General features: G+C 40.5%; 2 protein-coding genes across 7 annotated transcripts in view; one reads left to right on the top strand and one right to left on the bottom strand.

The window, feature by feature from the left end:
• The window catches only part of Fbxo38 (F-box protein 38), a 49,505-nt gene extending 48,479 nt beyond the window's left edge, over window positions 1-1,026 (top strand). For all 6 annotated transcript variants that reach the window (XM_076856750.2, XM_076856749.2, XM_076856747.2 and 3 more), the window contains one exon: window positions 425-1,026. In XM_076856750.2, the coding sequence (XP_076712865.1) occupies window positions 425-603 (179 nt within the window). In that variant the 3' untranslated portion in view covers window positions 604-1,026. The remainder of the gene's footprint in view (window positions 1-424) is intronic.
• Window positions 1,027-14,593: 13,567 nt separating this feature from the next.
• Htr4 (5-hydroxytryptamine receptor 4) overlaps window positions 14,594-18,387 on the bottom strand; it is a 103,200-nt gene continuing 99,406 nt past the window's right edge. The window contains exon 6 of the mRNA XM_076857639.1: window positions 14,594-14,681. Within this exon, the coding sequence (XP_076713754.1) occupies window positions 14,594-14,681 (88 nt within the window). The remainder of the gene's footprint in view (window positions 14,682-18,387) is intronic.

Genomic DNA, 18,387 nt, shown 5'->3' with positions numbered 1-18,387 from the left:
GGGAGAAGCTTTTAATAAAGTCCCCAGGTATTAAGGCACTTATATATTCATTTGTAGCTACATTTTTTAAAGAACTATTTTATAGGGGAATTAAGTTTTATGAACTACACATACATGTATATGACCTACCTGTCTGGTGTGTCATTAGTTGACCAGGGGGTTTCAAGCATACCTTCTCAGGCATCAAACATGGTATAAAACTAATGTGATAAGGACTCATTCCATGAACTCTTCATACATCATTATGTTATATTGTCATGTGTAGGAATATTTTCTGGACCAGCATATCAAATGGACTTTCTAAATGATTCTGATTCTGTTTATTGTATGTGTCTTCCCTTTCTCTCTCTCTCTCTCTCTCTCTCTCTCTCTCTCTCTCTCTCTCTCTCTCTCTTCTCTCTTTCTCTCTTTCTCTCATTTCCAGGTACTATCTATGCTCCTCGACGGAAAGGACAGCTATCTGCAGACATCTGTATGGAAACAATAGGGGAAGAAATCTCAGAGATGCGGCAGATGAAGAAGGGTGTGTTTCAGCGAGTAGTGGCAATTTTTATCCACTATTGTGATGTTAATGGAGAACCAGTTGAAGATGACTACATTTGATTGGTTCTTCCTCCTTTCCAACTATTCTGACAGAAAGCAGCTAGGGTCATCCAGTTGCCAGAATGCTTCACGGGGTCATGGGGCATGGAGGTCGGAGGCCCTGGCTCAGTTTGGTATATAGGATATGTATAACGAACATTGAAATTGTATACAAAGATTTGTAAATAGCAGAAATATACAGACACTTCCTAAAGTACCAACTTTATATCATATGTTTATACAATTTAATTTAAAAATTTGCTTTAATGAAGGCAGATAATTTGAGAGTTCATTTTGTCCTTTTGTTTCCTGACTTAGTTCATTAAAGTGTCATTTTTTGACTGAGCCCCCATTTACTATATTCTTAATAATCACCGTCATCCCCTTAAATCTGTGCCTTTTTCTTCTCGAGCAAAGCTGTTTGAGTAAATCTGTTGAAGAGTGTGTCTTGTGTGCTTTTTTTGTTATTAAAATACAACTAAACTGTATAGTCAAAAAGGCTATATGTTTTCTGTACAAAAATGTGGTTCCTTTTTTTTCCTTGATATTATAGTTGCCATGTTTCTTTAAATAAAGACTCATGTGCTTAAAAAAAATGAATTTGAGGGAGAAATGGAAAAGTTTCCAAAGCATTTCTAGTTATTTATTTCCACATTCAATTGTGTATATGCTTTATCTTGAATATAAAATAAAAGTTTATTAAAAACTTTTTTTTTTTTTTGCCTTGGACCTGAGTCCCTTGTTTTAAGGAAGAACAGCAAATACTGCACAAAATAGTGATATATAGAGTTGTCTAAATAAGTTTCCACAGTTGTCCAGTTTGAATAGTGTTACAGGTGTGTGCCACCATGCCTGGCTGCAGTTCTTAATTCGTTTAAAATTTCATGACTGCAAGAGCTTCAGCTCAGAACTCTGTATGATACAACATTGGGGTCAGCAAAATTTCCCAGAATTCCTGGTCATCAGAAGATGGCCTTTGTCCTTTCCAAAGAACAGAAATTATTCTGATGTGGCATGATGTATATTGTATTATAGTGTCAGGAGTCAGAGCAAGAACTTTAGAGCAACACCTGTCTTCTAGGCATGGCTTTGCCACTTGGGAGCTGAGTAAAGTTAGCAAGGTACATCAACTGAAGTTCTTCAGAAAAAATTTCAAAACCCTTCCCTGTTGGAATCACAGTGAAACAAATTGCCATGAGTGACTGTCTTGTGGGAAGTAGCATACTGGAAAAAGGGTTATATTAGATTAAAGGAAGTTATGATTAAAAACATAATAACATGCTGCACATAGCAAAAACTTAGATCTGAGTTCTGCAAACAGAATATTCCAGAAAATTAGAACATACCCTGGGGGAGAAGTTATTAGTTACAGAATAAAAACACTGTACTGATAAAATAGAATTCCTGCTTACTGGCATGTTAAGCTACTTGCTGATGAAAAAAGTATGAGGAGCCAAACTCAAGCAGCTCAGCTTGAGTATCTGTTTCAGATACTGGCAGTTGAGAAATAGAAACAGGAGCACACAGTGTCTCAGGATGTCTGTAGGACAGGTTACATTAAAACATTTGTATGGAATCAATGCCTATTAAATATCCAACCAATCCAAAATGGAGACATCAACTCTTAATCTCCTGTCTCCTGATAAACCACTTTCTTAAGCTTCTGAGTCTGAGGAACCTAGATTAAATGAGGACATCCCCCTAACACCTTTGGAAGATTTTCCACTATCACCACCCTTTTTCTAATAACTTCTGAAAAGAGTGATTTTAAGGGAACCTGCACTACAATGTTGTATAGAGGAGGCCAAACAATCGGGTGAAATGCTGAAAGTTTTTCCAGTGCTAAGACAAAATAACCATAATCTACCACATGATGGCTTACCTTTTGCAGCTTTTAAGGAGATGCAAAAGTCTGTAATGGAGAATGGGGTACAGTGCCATTTCTATCAGAAGCTTAACTGAAGGCATTGCCAAAGCATATGAAATGATTACACGGGATTGGAGAAGCTAGTGAGAACAATACTTAAAACTGCCCAATAGAACCTCTGGTTCCAAGAATGGCAAGACGACCTTAATATTTTTGCAGTTAATAATCTCAATAATGGGGTCCCCATAATTTTTGGTCAACTTACCGGCCAAAGGAACTCTAGTATTGTAGGCCAACCAGTAATGACTTGGGGCGCAGTCTTCTCAGGCTGCAGTTAGAACCTGGCATAGATGCCTGATATGAAAACTCCCACTGGCTCTTTTTCACAAATCTTCCAGGGAGCCACAGAGTCATATGTGGGTTTTGTCAACGAGATGCAAAATAGAGATTAAACAATGGAGAATGGAGGGAAGGAGATAGGAAAAGGAAAGGCAGTGGAATGAATCATAATTTTCCCATGTACATATGGTTTCCACCATCATAAATACCCATAAAAATGGGACCCTAACTAGAAAAAATATACATATTCCATACTTGCATAATTATATCAAAATGGATTCTGTTGTCATGTATAACCAAAAAGAACCAATTAAAAAAAAATTGAAAGCACTGAAGCTGCTAATGTGTTGGCCCTTACTGTGGCTTATTATGAGAATGCTAACCAAGATTGTAAGAAAGTTCTAGCTCCTCTTGCCTTTTGGAGAACTAGAATACATTCATGTACATTCTCTAATATCTAGGTGCATGCAACAGCTCAATCCAGAGAAATTTTGCACTGTTAGACAACACTTTCTGTCAGCATTTGCTACTATAGATGCCCTACTAATATTAGAACTAATAATGGCCCAGCCTACATTTCCACTGCTTTTCAATCCTTTTGTACTCAAGGGAACATCAATCTCAAACATGGTATTCCTTATAACTCTCAAGAACAAGCTATCATTGAAAGAACACATCAATCCTTAATAAATATGTCATTTAAGCTTAAGAAGGGGGGAATATACATCTATCATGTATACCTCAAGAGCAACTAATGCAAGCTTCATTAACTAAATTTTTTAAATCAAATGAACGGGTTAACTGCCACACAGTGACACTTCTTTTACACGTCCCCGTCTGTTTTGGAACAAATGCATCTTCGAGTACTATATAGGTTACCCCAACAGGGTCTGAAATAATAGGATCCTGCTTTACTGATAACCTGGGGATGAGGCTATGTGCTATTTCACTACCATCTCGTACTATCTGGATTTCTTATCAAAACCTATTATGAGTTGACTCAATCAGAAAGATCCTTTTTCCATCTTCAAGGTCATAATCAGCCTTCCTCCGTGTATGACTCCTCCCCTGAGACCCTGTCCACTACCCTTTCCAGCCTTTTACGAATCATCCAACTTGGGGAGACTTTAAAAACCGCTAAGACACCAAAAATCTTATTTTTGATTATGAATCTCTGTGATTACTATCAATTCATCTAAACACGTAGTAATAATCAGGGAAGTTGGATACTTATAATTTTGCTCATTCTTTCCATTCCCATGGGGAAAGCCTATATATATTGGGCACTTGTTCTGAATTCACTTTATTTTACTGCTGTAGATTGGATTCATCCTGAGCTTCCCATTAACTCCAATGATTACTGTTGGGCTAAATTTAAATCCAACTCAACTCTTTCAGGAACTCTGTACATTTATCGATAATTCTTTGATTTGGCATAAAATGTCTAGAGATTGGAGTGTACGTAGTCCTAGTCTTCCCATCTACTATCAATAGTATACCATGTGCTCAAATAACAGATCAATGGTACATGAATCATACTTAACAAAATAAATCTCACATGAGTGATGCGAAATATCAGAGGTTAATAAAAAGATAGGGTTTACAGGGATGACCTAATTCCCAACACCATTACCACTCAAAATGCTCTATTCCTATTTGCCATGACCTAGATCTCCCGGACTTATCCAGGAGCATTTGCAGTTTCCCCCATTTTACTAAATAAAATTTAACTTCAGATTTAATTCAAGAAAACTGGAAACCAGCAGATTTGGATTTACTGCCACTTAATGCTACCACATGGGCATTTTCATTGTCCTTTCATTATAATGGAAGTCACATTCAAGTTGTTGAGTCACATTTAAGTTGTTGTCTAGTCCATAAGTCTTCTTGATATTCCCCAAGCCATAAAACTGATGCTTTGAGAGCATGTAGCCTTTGTAATATCTGTTGATCAATATGAGTCTTTTTTTTTGGTAATTGTGATGTAACATTTGCATACAACTATTCAATTGATGAGCTGTTTGCAAGGAAGTGGATAGCACCGTGGCTGGAACAACTAGAATCCAGGACTGGCAAGTGCCATGGGAGCATTTTGTATAAATTCCACTAATTCATGTTCCCAGTCTCATACTATTATATGGTGGTTGGGATTAGCCTTTGTTCCCTGAGATCTTAGGCACAGGCATTGGGAACATTTTTCTATGCAATGACTATGGAAATGGAATGAAATGGAAGCTTATATAATTGTGTGTACAACTAAACCTTATATTCTGGCATTAATTCAACTTAAAAACATTTGCAATACTAGTTATGAATCATAGCCCTATAAAGTAAAGGAAATAAGATGTGGTTAACCCTTTGTTATTCTGCCCATAATATCACACTTTAAATATTACTGAAATTGTAATTTTAAAACAATGAGCTCATGGATGGATGCCAGTTAATCCTACCCATCTGTGGCAATAATGGATTATCTATATAAAATTAATATTATATAGACCTAAAAATTTTTTTGCTACTCTCATAGTCATTATTATTGCTATTACTGTCACAGCAGCAACTGCTGCTACAGTAGCCACATGCTAGCCCCTTCCTTGCAAACAGCTCATCAATTGAATACTTATCTGCAAATCGTTACATTACAATTATAAAAAACAGACTCATATTGATTGACAGATATTACAAAGGTTAGACACTCTCAAAGCATCAGTTTTATGGCTTTGGGAACAACAAGAAGACTTATGGACTAGACAATAACTTGAATGAGACTCTGTTTTGTCAATTTTGTGTCACATTTTTACCTTACAATGATACCTCTGGAAATTCACCAAATATTGAGCAATTGCTGTTATCTCCTTTTGCATTTCTTCTTGATAAAGATTTTAATGCACTTCAGAATGAACTAGTGGAACAATTCTCTCTTCTTACACCACAAGAACATCATAACACTATACAACGGTTAACACAATTTATCCATTCTCTATCCCCTTCATCTTGGTTTGCAGTAATAAATCTTCAATGGTGGATTCTTCCCTTCCTAATTGGTCTGCTAGCTCTGTTTCCAACTTACAACATACCCACTATATTACCATGCCATAAGAAGAATCATCCTACGACACACACCACTACCATGATTACCATAGCACCTTCAACAAAACCAGCACCAGATTAAGATTTGATGGAACTATCTTTGTTTACAAAAAGGGGACTTTCCAAATAGACTCAAGGAACTGTAGTCTGTACAAGGTATAAAGTCCTTCAGAATTAGTCCAACCCCTTCATTTATAGGGGATATTGAAGCCCAGGGGACAATGGCTCACCCATGGTCAGGGCCTGGTGTGGGCTGGATAGGACAAGCAGCCAAGTGTCTATTACCACTACACTGCCTTCACTATGACTAACAGGAAGGCCGGTTGCCAGTAAGTTTTCCTAATACTAAAGTATTTGAGTGATTATCAGTCTCTTTTTTCAAAGGTCTCTTTTTGTTTTCTCAAGGCTTTTAAAATTCTACCTATCACCTTAGAAAGTGTAAGTATTTCATTCCTTCATCTATTTATCACATTGTTTTTAACTCAGCTAGCTTTCCTTTTAATTAGAAGGGTGTAATTCAACTAGTCAAGTTATAACTAATAATCAGAAATAATCTGAATATCCCAGATATTTCAGAACAATATGGAATCCCCGGTTCCTTGGCAAAAATCCAATCTAATCCTGTTTTGTTTTGGGTAGCAGAGATTGAACCTAGGGGCACTCAACCACTGAGCCACAACTCCAGCACTTTTTATTTTTTATTTTGAGACATGGTCTTTCTGTGGACCTTACTAGGCTGCTGAGGCTGGCCTTGAACTTGCTAATTTCCTGCCTCAGCCTCCTCATTTGCTGGGATTGCAGGCATGTACCACTTCACCTGGCCTATTTTTGTTGCTGTTGCTGTTGTTGTTAACGGTCACAGGAACAATTAAATCCTCTAAATAATGCATACATTAGCCACAAGAGGCCGCTGCTTTTCAACTTTTCTTGGTGTATCCTCATCTTTTTATCTTCTAACCCTGTTTGGTAAGGAAGTACAATGAGCACAGAAATGATTGTGAATATAACAAGACCAGACAACTGAACAACACGAACCTTGGAGGATGCCCACTTTTGTGGCATTTGGTAAATGTGTACAGACTAATTGTCTGGATAACAATTGCCTTTCAGCAGGTGTCAGCAAACTTCCTGTACAGGGCCAGAGGGTAAGTATTAGGCTCAATGGACCACATTCTCTGAGAGATCTACTAAAATCTTGAGTATATATGAATGGACATGGATGTTACAATAAAACTTTATTTGGGAATACAAATTTGAATTCCACATAATTTTAACCAAATATTATGCTTGAGTATTTTTCCTCAGGCATTTAAAAAAAAGTAAAAGCCATCCTAAAGGCTTACAGACCAAATATGGCCTCAGGCCACAGTTTGCACAGACTTCCCATCAGGAACTGAGTTATCCCACTTTTCCAGTTATGTTACCAGCTTGTACAGTATCTGGTATTTTTGTTGTTGTTGTTGTTTGTTTCAAAGGCCTTAAGAAATATTTCATGGATGACAAATGACTGAATTAGTATCAATATAGATGATCTATGACTGAATTAATGTTGATTTTGATGGTATGTAATTAAATGTCAGTATCAGAAAGAGACTCTTGTATCTCATGCTGCCAGGTGTATGAGTCTAAAACTTTCTCTAAATAACAACTTGCACCACAATTCCTCATAACTGCGACTTCATATATGGAATCAGAAGAAATGGATGCAGATTCTGACTTCCTCAAACAACTGCTTGATGGCCATGAAAATAGTCACCACCTTTGCCCTTTAGCCTCATCTGTAAAATGGTAATAACTAATGTCACTCACCTGCTGGGCAGTGGTGAGGGCCCAATGAGAACCGGAAGTGAATTGGACAACGTGATGCAAATGGAGATAGTATTGCTTCTACTTTCATAATTCCCCTTATGAAAGGTGGGGGAGGTTTGGACTAATCTTTCTATAACCCGTTCTTTAGACCAGACCCTGAGACGGATGGTGGGATACAGAACAACTGAGGCTGTCAAGAGGAGATAACAAAAGCATGAAATGAAAGCTCACATTTTTAAAAGTGATTACCAAGGGCTTTTTGTCTCCTTGTACTAACATTTTAGAATATGTAGGATCATACTTTAGAGGAAGGTAGGGTTTAACAGGTTGAGAAAACACACATCTACGAGTTGGTGGAAGTGTCATATGTCTGACTCAAAAGCCTGTACAGCTGGGTCAATTTCTCAGTCCCTCAAAGTGGGAGGAGGTTTGGTGAGGTCCATAGCAGGACCTTCCCCAACAGCAAAGCTGCCAAACCAGAGCTGCTGCTGCTGCTGCTTAAATTTGAAACCACTCCAGCTACCCTTCATATGGTTAGCACAGTCCCAGCAAAAGGAGGCTGCTGATTCTCTGATGCAGGACTTGGACCTGGCTCACACACAGATGTAACTAGAACTAAAAGAAACAACACTGCAAAGTATACAATGTTTGAGACAGAAAATTCATACACAACAGTAGCAATAAAAAAAAGAATAACTTGTGTAAAGTGAAGTTTGGGGTTAAAAAGGAAAGTTGCAAATCATATACAGATTCATTAATTTATTTATAAGAACAAAAACCCTCATATTTTTATTTGTACATTATAATAACTAGAAAAAATCTCAAATTATATTAACCAAGTGACAAGAACAATTATTTCTGGGGAGGCAAGTGGGATTGAGTCGGGGTCAAAGGGTATTTTGCTGCATCCATGTAATTAGAACTTTTTATAGTGGGAATGACTTGCATAAATTCATCATTTGTGTAAACCATAATTTATATAATCTAAAATGTTTCATTTTTATATTTAGAAATAAATTTAAAGAAGATGAAAAAACAAAAGCACTTTGTTAGAAAGAAGGGACCTGAAGTGTTTTCCATCCTGACTTCTACCCCATATAATAAGCTCTGTGTCCTCAGGAAGACTCTTGCACCAAGAAGGTCCTTTTCCTCTTCAATAAAATGAAATCAACCATGCCTCCCCACAAGCTCCTGTAAGAGACTCAGAGACAGGACGTCAAGTGCCTGCAGCGGAGAGTTGATATTTACTGGGACAAGTATGATCATAGCTAAAGAATGTTCCAGGTTCCAACCAAGAAATGCAAGGAAGTCAAACAGCCTTCTGTAGGGGCCACTCCTACTATGAGCAGTCCCTGTGAAAATCTGCAATATAAAGGACCCATGCTTTCTTTGCCTCACAGTCTGTTTTTGGTTGTTCAATAACACCAGGCTACTATGTCTGTACTAGAAAGACTATGAAAGATCAGTGCAGAGATCCTTTCCTGCTGATTAGTCATTGACCTGAATCCCTCCACCATTCAAGTGGGTAAATTGAGGTCCAGATAAGAGAGCAATTGAGTGGCAGTATTCAGACTGGAATAGGCACATCTGGAGATGTTCTTCAGGTCTGCAGGTGATGAAGAAGAAAAAAACCCAGGCCACAGGTGAGAGCTGGTTTACAGTTCTCTCCTAGCTCAGGGTCTCACGCATGAATATGAATTGAATTAATCCAACCAAATAAGCACAGTTGGGCATGTTTAGTACTGTGGACTTTATGATCAGACTTCCTGAATTTGCATTCAAAAATCCATATTCCCCAGGGTTATTAACAGGTGTCTCAGTTGAGGTTGCTCACCTGTAAAGTGGGGGTAATTTTGGGCACTTATCTAAGAATTTTATGAGGTTTAAATGACATAATTCATGTAAAGCATTTATCCACAGTGCCTAGCACCATAGAGCTCATTAATAATAGCATTCACCTGTAATCCCAGGGACTCCAGAGGCAGAAGGAGGAGGATGGCAATTCAAGACTAGTATCAGGAACTTAGTGAGACCCTGTCTCAAAATTATAAAATAAAACTGGGTACAGTGGTGCACACCAGTAATCCCAGCAACTTGGGAGGCTGAGGCAGGAGGATCAGAAGTTCAAAGCCAGCCTCAGTAACTTAGTGAGGCCCTGTCTCAAAATAAAAATAAATAAATAAATAAGAAGGGCTTGGAATGTGGTTCAGTGGTAAAGTTCCCCTAGGTTCAATACCCAGTACCAAAAAACTTTTCAAAGTATTTAATAAATAAAAAATATGAAATAAAAACAAAAAGGGCTGTGATGTAAAACAGTAGTGCAGCACATCTGGGTTCAAAATAAAAAAAAAATAGATAAATAAAATGTTAGTTTTTCTCACTTTTGCTGTTGTTGTTGTTATTATTATTAAGATATTTTCTGGGGTGAGTCAAAAGAAAAGGTAAAGGGAAGGAGAAACTTAAACTGAATGAAATTGAACAGTAGTTAAAAATTCTACATAGTTTCCATTTATGTTCCCCAAAGTATGGAATGCAGCATGAACTTAAATCACACAAACTCCTAAAGTCTATAAGTTCATTCTCTTGTAAAATATCCTCCTACCCTTCCAATTAGCAGGCAGAGTCCCACAGGGGAGGTGGGGTACCTCTAACAGCTCCTGGACACTTGTCAATATAGAAGTTGAGGACAAGGTGGAAGTGCTGGCATGTGGCTCCAACCTAATAGCCTTGTGTTGTTTTCATTTATTTATCTCTACGGCTGCTCTCTATTTATGGCAAGCAAACCTGCTTGTCTAGTTTGGATACCGATATAATGTTTCCTTCTAAAATCAATTTGTGCAAAGGAAAACTTAAACGGACTTAAATAATGATATTAAGTAACTAATAGTACAGGAAGAGCGTATATTTGGTAAAACTCCTAACAGGCCTTTGGTGACTGGCAAGAGACACCTGTGATGACCCTGCCAGCTTAGAGATCCTGAAGGCCACACCAGGGAGGCAAGTGCCGAGTAAGGGCCAAAACGTCAAGACACACCTCAGTTGTTTAAATCCAAACCAAATACGGAGCCTGAGTTGAAGGCTGGGTAGAAAAGAGATTGCAAATTTTGGCCCAAGGAAGCAAATGTATTATTATTTTTTTTCCTTCCTAGACCAGGTGTTTCAGGAAAGATTTTGACGCAGAGTAATAGAAAAAGCAAAGCAACTCTGATCTTTCACCAGAGAGCTCCAATACCAAGGAGATAAATGAGTAGACAACACAGCACCAAGAAGACATTATTATTTTGTTCTCACTTGAAGACAATATTAAAAGCAATTTAGTTACTCCACTCCCCTGCCCCTCCCTCCTCCACCCCACGCCCACCCCACAGGCCCCAGATAGATAGCAGTTGGCTTCCCGACAGAGCAGGTTAGCAGCATGAAGTGAAAATGGTGAGGCGAGGTGAATTCTCAGAAAGAAAATGTTTTTCTACACACACACAGTTGAAGGAGTGAGTTTTATTTCATTTGCTTTCTAGCTGCTAGTGGAGAGGGCTGGAATGAGAGTCTGAGGGTGGATAGTCCTCTGGACTGGAATCAAGGGAAAAGGAAGCACACCCCTTTATCTCAGGCATGGAGACGGTCTGGCTGCAGCTTCCATTACCTTGGTGGACTGTCAAGACAATATGGCAGACTCCTTGGGGCTGTATCACCCTCAGTCCCAGGAGTATCTCTTCTTGACATTGTATGCTTCCTGGAGAAGGAGGAGGAGGAGCACCTTCCTAGAGAAGAGCACAAGTTATCGGTCCCCACGCCCCCATCCTTGCACAGCTAGAAGTCCTCTCTTTTTGAGTCCTCCATACAAGATATATTATCTGGATTCCAGGAAGCCATAGTTTTAACTAATGCCAGGCTGGCAGTTGTCCAGGCAGAACAAATTTGATCCTATCCTTTGACTGTGGGTATTTGGCTTATCACCATGTCATCTCAACCCTCGTCCAAAGAGAGAGCAAAGCTTGCTTGTGAAGCTCTCTTCTGCAAGGGAGACCACTTTCTTGATAATGACAAGTGCTAATATTTTGCCATTGCTGTCCTTCCCTAGTCTGGGTCTGTGTGTGACCTCCACAGACACCAATCATGAGTCAGCCCCCAGAAACATGACCAGAGAGAGTCAGGGAGAGGGAGAGGGCCTCCACACAGGGACATCTCATTTTCCTTCCTATGTTGCAATCTTTGGAATCTTACTGAATCCAAGTCACTACTTAATATGGAAGACCTGCCACTGAGAAATAATATTTTCCTTGAGCAGATAGATGTGCTTGCTAAGCTGCTGGGAAGAGAAGTATTTCTCAGGAAAGAAATCCTACTGTGTTTAAGTATGTGTAAATGCACACCTGTATTAAAAAGTAGAGCCCATCAATGTGCAGGGCATCAAAGTTTACCAGCTCCTTGAAATTCTAAGTGTATTTCTACTCACTGGAATATGATTCTTCTCATTTCTGTTTTATTCTTTCCCTAAGGAGTGCTTTATGCTTCAAGAATGGGGCTGTGTTCAAATAGCATGTGGAGAACTGTATTCCTCCAGAGTCACCATTTTCTAACTTTTGCATGAAAAAGTGAAGAAACAAAATCCACTTGAGAAGAGGGATTAGTTCTTTACACAGGGAAGATTCTATAAATGTGGCGCTAGACCATTCTCAGTCTGCTCAGGACTCTGAATGTTAACACCACATCATTGGTTGCCCTAATTCTCCATGGGCTCTGATTGTCCCTTTTCAAGATACCTGAGGACATTGGGAAGATGGATGGCTAAGAAGTTCTGCCCTCATGGGTTAAGGTGGTTCAGATTAAGGAGGCAATGGTGGCTTCTGAGATTCCTGATGTTATGGCTTAGACATCAGGTGTCCCCCAAAAGCTCATATGTGAGACAATGCAAGAAGGTTTAGAGGTGAAATGATTGAGTTATGAGGGTCTTAACCTAAGCAGTGTGCTAATCCCCAACAGGAATTAACTAAATGGTGGCTCTAGGCAGGTAGGGTGTGGCTGGAAGAGGTGGGTCTATGGGACATGCCCTTGGGATTTATATTTTGTTTGTGAGAGGAGCTCTCTCTCTCTCTCTCTCTCTCTCTCTCTCTCTCTCTCTCTCTCTCTCTCTCTCTCCTTCCTGGGTGCCATGTTCCCAGCTCTGCTTTCCTCTCACTGGAATATGATTCTTCTCATTTCTGTTTTATTCTTTCCCTAAGGAGTGCTCTATGCTTCAAGAACAGGGTCATGTTCAAACAGCATGTGGAGAACTCTATAATTCCAGAGCCACCTCTGCTACACACTTCCGCCTTGATGCTCTGCTTCACCTCCTGTCCTAAGGAATGGACTAAGACCTCCAAGACCATGAGCCCCAAGTAATCTTTTCCTCCTTAAAATTATTCTTATCAGACCATTTGGTCACAGCAGCAAAAAAGCTAACTAAAACACCCGAGGAAGAGAAAGGATCAACAGACCAAGTGGGAGGACAAGGAGAACTTGTGAAGTTTAAATTTCAGGCAGAAACTTACCTTGCAGTATGTGTTATGTATGTACCCCACCATCCATCTTCCCACCACCACCTACTTTCCCACCACCCACCTTCCCACCACCACCCACCTTCCCTGTCCTCCCAGTTTCACCATAAGGACCAGCAATTAAATCTTTTCAATAGTTCCCACCCCTACCCTCCTGCAACCAAAGGAAAGGCAGCTAGAAAAAAATGGCTCAGAGAGTCTCAACGTGGGGTATATTTAACTAAGATTAAGCCAGATGGTGATGGCTTCAACACTGAATGGGAAGTAGCTTAGAAGTTTGGCGGGAACATGATGCTACTAGAATGTGTAGAAAATGGAGCCCTGGGAGCTTGAAATTTCCCCTGTGGTTATATCTCTTCCCAAAGGAGAAAACCTTCCTGACCGGACCAGGTGCTACTCAGCAGAAGGCCCTGAATGTCCCTAAAAGTTGTCCCATTGGACACACCATTTCCCCCATTCTCAATCAACATTCTTGGAAAAGGATAGTTTTCCCATGGTCATGGTCATGGAAGGGAAGGGAATGAGGATTTATTTCAAATGACCCCATCACCAGTTTTCCAGTAAGAAAATGCCAACTTCAAACACACACACACACACACACACACACACACACACACACACACCAGATCAACTGTGAAGATGCCTTTTGGTCATGGATCTAAAACCTAAGCAGCATCTCCAAAGTCTATCCCCAAAGGGTGGGAGACAAAAGAAGGAAGAAAATTTAAGTGTTCATGACTATAAACAAAAACTCTTGATGCTTCACTGTCAGTCCTTCAGTGCTTCTGGACGACATCCTGGCACGGATGTCATCTGAACTTCATCCAGAGAGTTAGTTCACCCACCAAAGCACACCCAAAAGAAAATGGCCAGAATGGGAAAGAAATGGGAGATGTTCAGTATAGAGGGCAGATGGAAAGAGGTGGTGGATGGAAGGCCATTGTCTTCCAGTATGGAAGGGCTTTCAGGGGGAGAGGGGACAATTGAATGGCCCCTGATGGACAGAACTTCTTTATAATTAAAACTTTCACAGCACAGAAGTGACTACGTTGGGAGGCAGTGAGCTCCTGTCCCTGGAGACACACAAACTGAAATTGACCAACTTCCGGAGAAGCAATGAAAAGTGCTACTTCTGCTTTGGGTGGGAGGCTGGATCTGAAGATGCCTGGAATATCCCTTCACAACTCTGAGATCCTCGATGCTCTGGCCTTGGGTCCTGCCCAATGCTCTCCTCTGTGAACCTTCAGAGGGCCCTCGGACCCACTGCCTCGTGCCTTACTGGTGATGATGAGGATCAGGCCTGATGCCAAGGTGTCCTGTTTGTACAGACATGAATGGGAATGAATGACCAAATGGTGAGCCACATCCTCTATCAGAAGCATGATTCCAGGGACTCTGGGTCGATGTGTATGGGCAGTTTCTCGAGTTCCTGGTGATGTCCACTCTGCAGAACTGTATACCTAAGGAGAAAGGAAAGAAGGCACAAGAGTTTAACAGGCATCCTTCACAGGCACCAAAGAGAGCACCACCTCTGCTCCTGACTTCCTTTCTTTGCATGTTTCTGAGGGTGTGGTGAGATGGGAGTGGGATGGAACAGAACTTCACAGAAGGCCAAAGAACTCGGCTGGATTGCTCATGTTAAAGGTGAGGAAACTGTTCTGGAGGAGTGAGTGGGTAGCAGGCTGGTCGGGGATCCAGATTTCTTTCCTTCCTCCAAAGCCTGGGACTCCTGTGCTATTCACCAGAATGAATTTTTATCGGAAGAGGTCAAGCTTCCTCTATCAGCAACAGCTTCATAATCAGCACTGTCAAATATTGAGATGAATAAACCACTCAGGGGCCTGAAATACAATGTATTTGTTACTTTGATTCTTTGGGGTGTCATTGCAACTCTAAATTTATTTTGAAGCAAACAGCAAGTTAACTCTAAGCATTGCAGTGAAATTTACTGCTTAACAAGTGTTTATTATTTTTCTTCAGTGTCATACAGTTGCACTCAAAATGTTAATTGCCTTTAAATCCATCTCAATGGCAGGAGTGTCTCCTTAGCAGTCACCCAGAATCTAGCATCTGACAGTCACTCATGAAATCTGTGCAGTTTAGTAGCATGTTCACTACTCACTTCCCTGAAACCAGCATCAAGCCCAAGCAGTGAGATAAACACCTACTAGATATTCAGCATCATTTTTTGGCAAAACAATGTGGCTTCTCATGCTGCGCCTTGATGCTTTGCTTTGAATTACAATAACTTAGTACTGACTTGTATTGATCGGTTTGTGCTAATCACTCTTTATGGATTTCTTTTTAAAAATCTTTACAAAAGCCCCATGAGATAGTATTATTTTCATTTTATAATTGGACAAAATGATGCCTAGTCAGGGTTAGTTAGTGACTTGCCCAAGGTAAGATACAACATCGTATGAAATCAAACCCACTCAATCTGATGCCAACACAGATTTGCTTATCTGGGCCTCGCACAACCATCGACCACATATAAGTCTACATCTAGAACAGAAGTTCTCAACAAGGAGCACCTTGCCTCCAGGGCCATATGGGAAGCATTTGTGATTGTCATCAAGGGGTGATGCTACTGGCATCTAATGGGTAGACCAGGAGTGATACTGAACATTGTAAAACACACAGCATAGTTTCCCACAACAAAGAAATACTGCTCCAAATGTGGCGAGATCAAGAAGCCCTGATGTAGAATAAGCAGTCCTCTTAGCTGGCTACAAGCAGATGTTAACTGAGGGACACAGACGTAGGGGAGGGCAAGAGTTGGTGTCCACTGCAGCTGTTGCCATGGCAGAGGTGGGCTGGGGGATGTGGCCTACAGAACAAAAAGCATTTGCTACTGCTAGTCAGCTAGACGAGTGCTAGGGAAAAGTCAAAACAGGAAAGAAGAAAGGCTCAGATCCTGTATCGTTAGCTGGGATGTTCAGGAAAGGTCCCCATGAGATACACAGACCTCAGTGAAGTTAGCGCTGCTGCTGTTGAGCCGTACATTCTCCGTCTCAAAACCCTCCTCTATTCTGGACACCTTCATTCTGCAAACCCAATGAATTGCTCTGCTGGTTTTTTGTCAAACTCCTCAAATAGGGAATGTTAGAGGGAGACCAGAGCTGGGAGAAGGAAAAGGGCTTGCTCCCCCTGTCATTCCATCTGTGGTGGCTGCTATGAGCATCAGCCCTGCCGCCCTTCTTCACCTGCAGTAGGAGAACCCTCCCGGAGGAGCTGCTGAGTCTTGTGCATGGTCTTTCTATCACTCATGAAACAGATCATGAGATATTTTTCCATTTCATTAGATAACAACTATATGCTTAGTTAACACCTTCTTATATTACAATGTTGTTTTAATAGCTGGTGTGGTTTGTCTCCAGTCAGAACCCTGTTACATATACTGAGGGAGGGAGCATGTGCATAACCTGGAAGAAAGATATTCCAGGTGGGGAACAGCAGTGCAAAGGTCCTGAGTCTAGATCCTGCCTGGTATGTGGAAAAACAGCAGGGGTAGGAGGTACTGAGGGAGAAGGATTAAGAGGTAGTCAGAGCCAGGTGGTCAGGTGGGCTTGCAGATCCTTATAAGGCTTTGGAGTGAGGAGTTTGAGTAATGGTCCCAAACACCTTCCAGTAGGTTCCCTCTAGCTGATCTATTGAGTGTACGTCATACATTGCTTAACAATAACTTTGGAGAAATGTGCCAATAGATGATGTCATCATTGTGTGACCATCACAGAGTGTCTCTATACAAATCTAAATGGTAGACCTACTACACACCTTGGCTCTGTGATATAGCCATTGTTCTTAGACGACACACCTATATGGCAAGTACTGAATACGTAGGCAACTATAACACAATGGTAAGCACAATGTAATAGGTAATAGGGATTTTTCAGTTCCATTGTAAGTGAATGAGACCCCTTCATCATTTATATAGCCAACCATCAGCTGAAACGTAGCTATACATGGCACATGGCTATAGAGGGGATGGAGGTGAGACAGTAAGACCAATTGGAATTACAGCAATAATCCAAATGAGAGAAGGCAGTGCCTTGGCCCAAATGGGAGCTGCAAAGGTGGTGAGAAGTGATCAGCCTCTGGATATAAAGGTATGACACTCAGTAGAGTTGTAATTGATTTAACCAGAAGGTTAAGGCTGGTGTGTGTGTGTGTGTGTGTGTGTGTGTGTGTGTGTGTGTGTGTTTCCCTTGCCTTATCTCATCCACTAAAGGACTCCATTATGCAGCATGGTGACCAACACCACAACATAAGTCCAATGGACCTAGCTCCCAATCCTAGCCCTACTAGTTGGCAGCTTGTGATATTTGGCAAGCTATTTTACTTCTCTTTGCCTTTCTTTCTTCCTCGGTGACTATGGGTAATGATCTCCAGAGACAGTACTGCTGTAAGTTTCAATGGCACAATGTAGCACAGGGGCTGGCACACAGTAGAAGCTCAATACCATAAAGCTAAACTCATTCTGTCCACATCTTTTGCTCAATACCCGCTTTGGCCAAGAGTAAGCAATAATAACGATGATGATATATGTATGGCTCTTAATTATTTAATGTGTTCCTTTTTTTTTTCCTTTGTAGGTAAAACTTAAAAGGCCTCAAGATATAGAAGGCTCCCTGGTTTGGCCTTTCCTTCCTCGCTTATCAGAATTGCAAGCATCCTTTATCTTCATGCTAGAGCAGCAGCAACTGTTGTCCCCATCTGTGGACTCCTTTCATAGTCACGTTGTCTTTAGGTTAAGCCAGGCAGGCAAAACGACCAATCTTATAAAGAAAAAACAAGTGGGCTCCAAGCAATTTCGTGAGGATCTTGGGCATCATGGTGAGAGGCAGGGCCTGGCCAGGCCTCAGGTCAGACTCCCACCCTTGGCTTGTCTTGAGTAGCATTGCTTAATGACTTCAATATGGATCTTCAAAAGAGGACTCCAATCCAAAACCCCTGAAAAGTGTGGCTATACTCTGGTATCTGAGCAGGAGTGATATGCCAAAAATACATGCCTATGGATAAGAAACTTTAATGTTCATAGTAAGAAATCATGAATAGCTCATTATATTCAGGAATTAGGATGCATGCCAGGTACAACTTGTAATAATTACATATATGACTTAATTTATTTCTTTTGCTTTTCATAACTGTGTCAGGCACCCTACT

The sequence above is a fragment of the Callospermophilus lateralis genome, chromosome 5 (assembly GCF_048772815.1).
Source record: "Callospermophilus lateralis isolate mCalLat2 chromosome 5, mCalLat2.hap1, whole genome shotgun sequence".
Lineage (NCBI taxonomy): Eukaryota > Metazoa > Chordata > Mammalia > Rodentia > Sciuridae > Callospermophilus > Callospermophilus lateralis.
The sequence above is the reverse complement of the archived record's forward strand: the minus strand, read 5'-3'. Positions and strand labels throughout refer to the sequence as shown.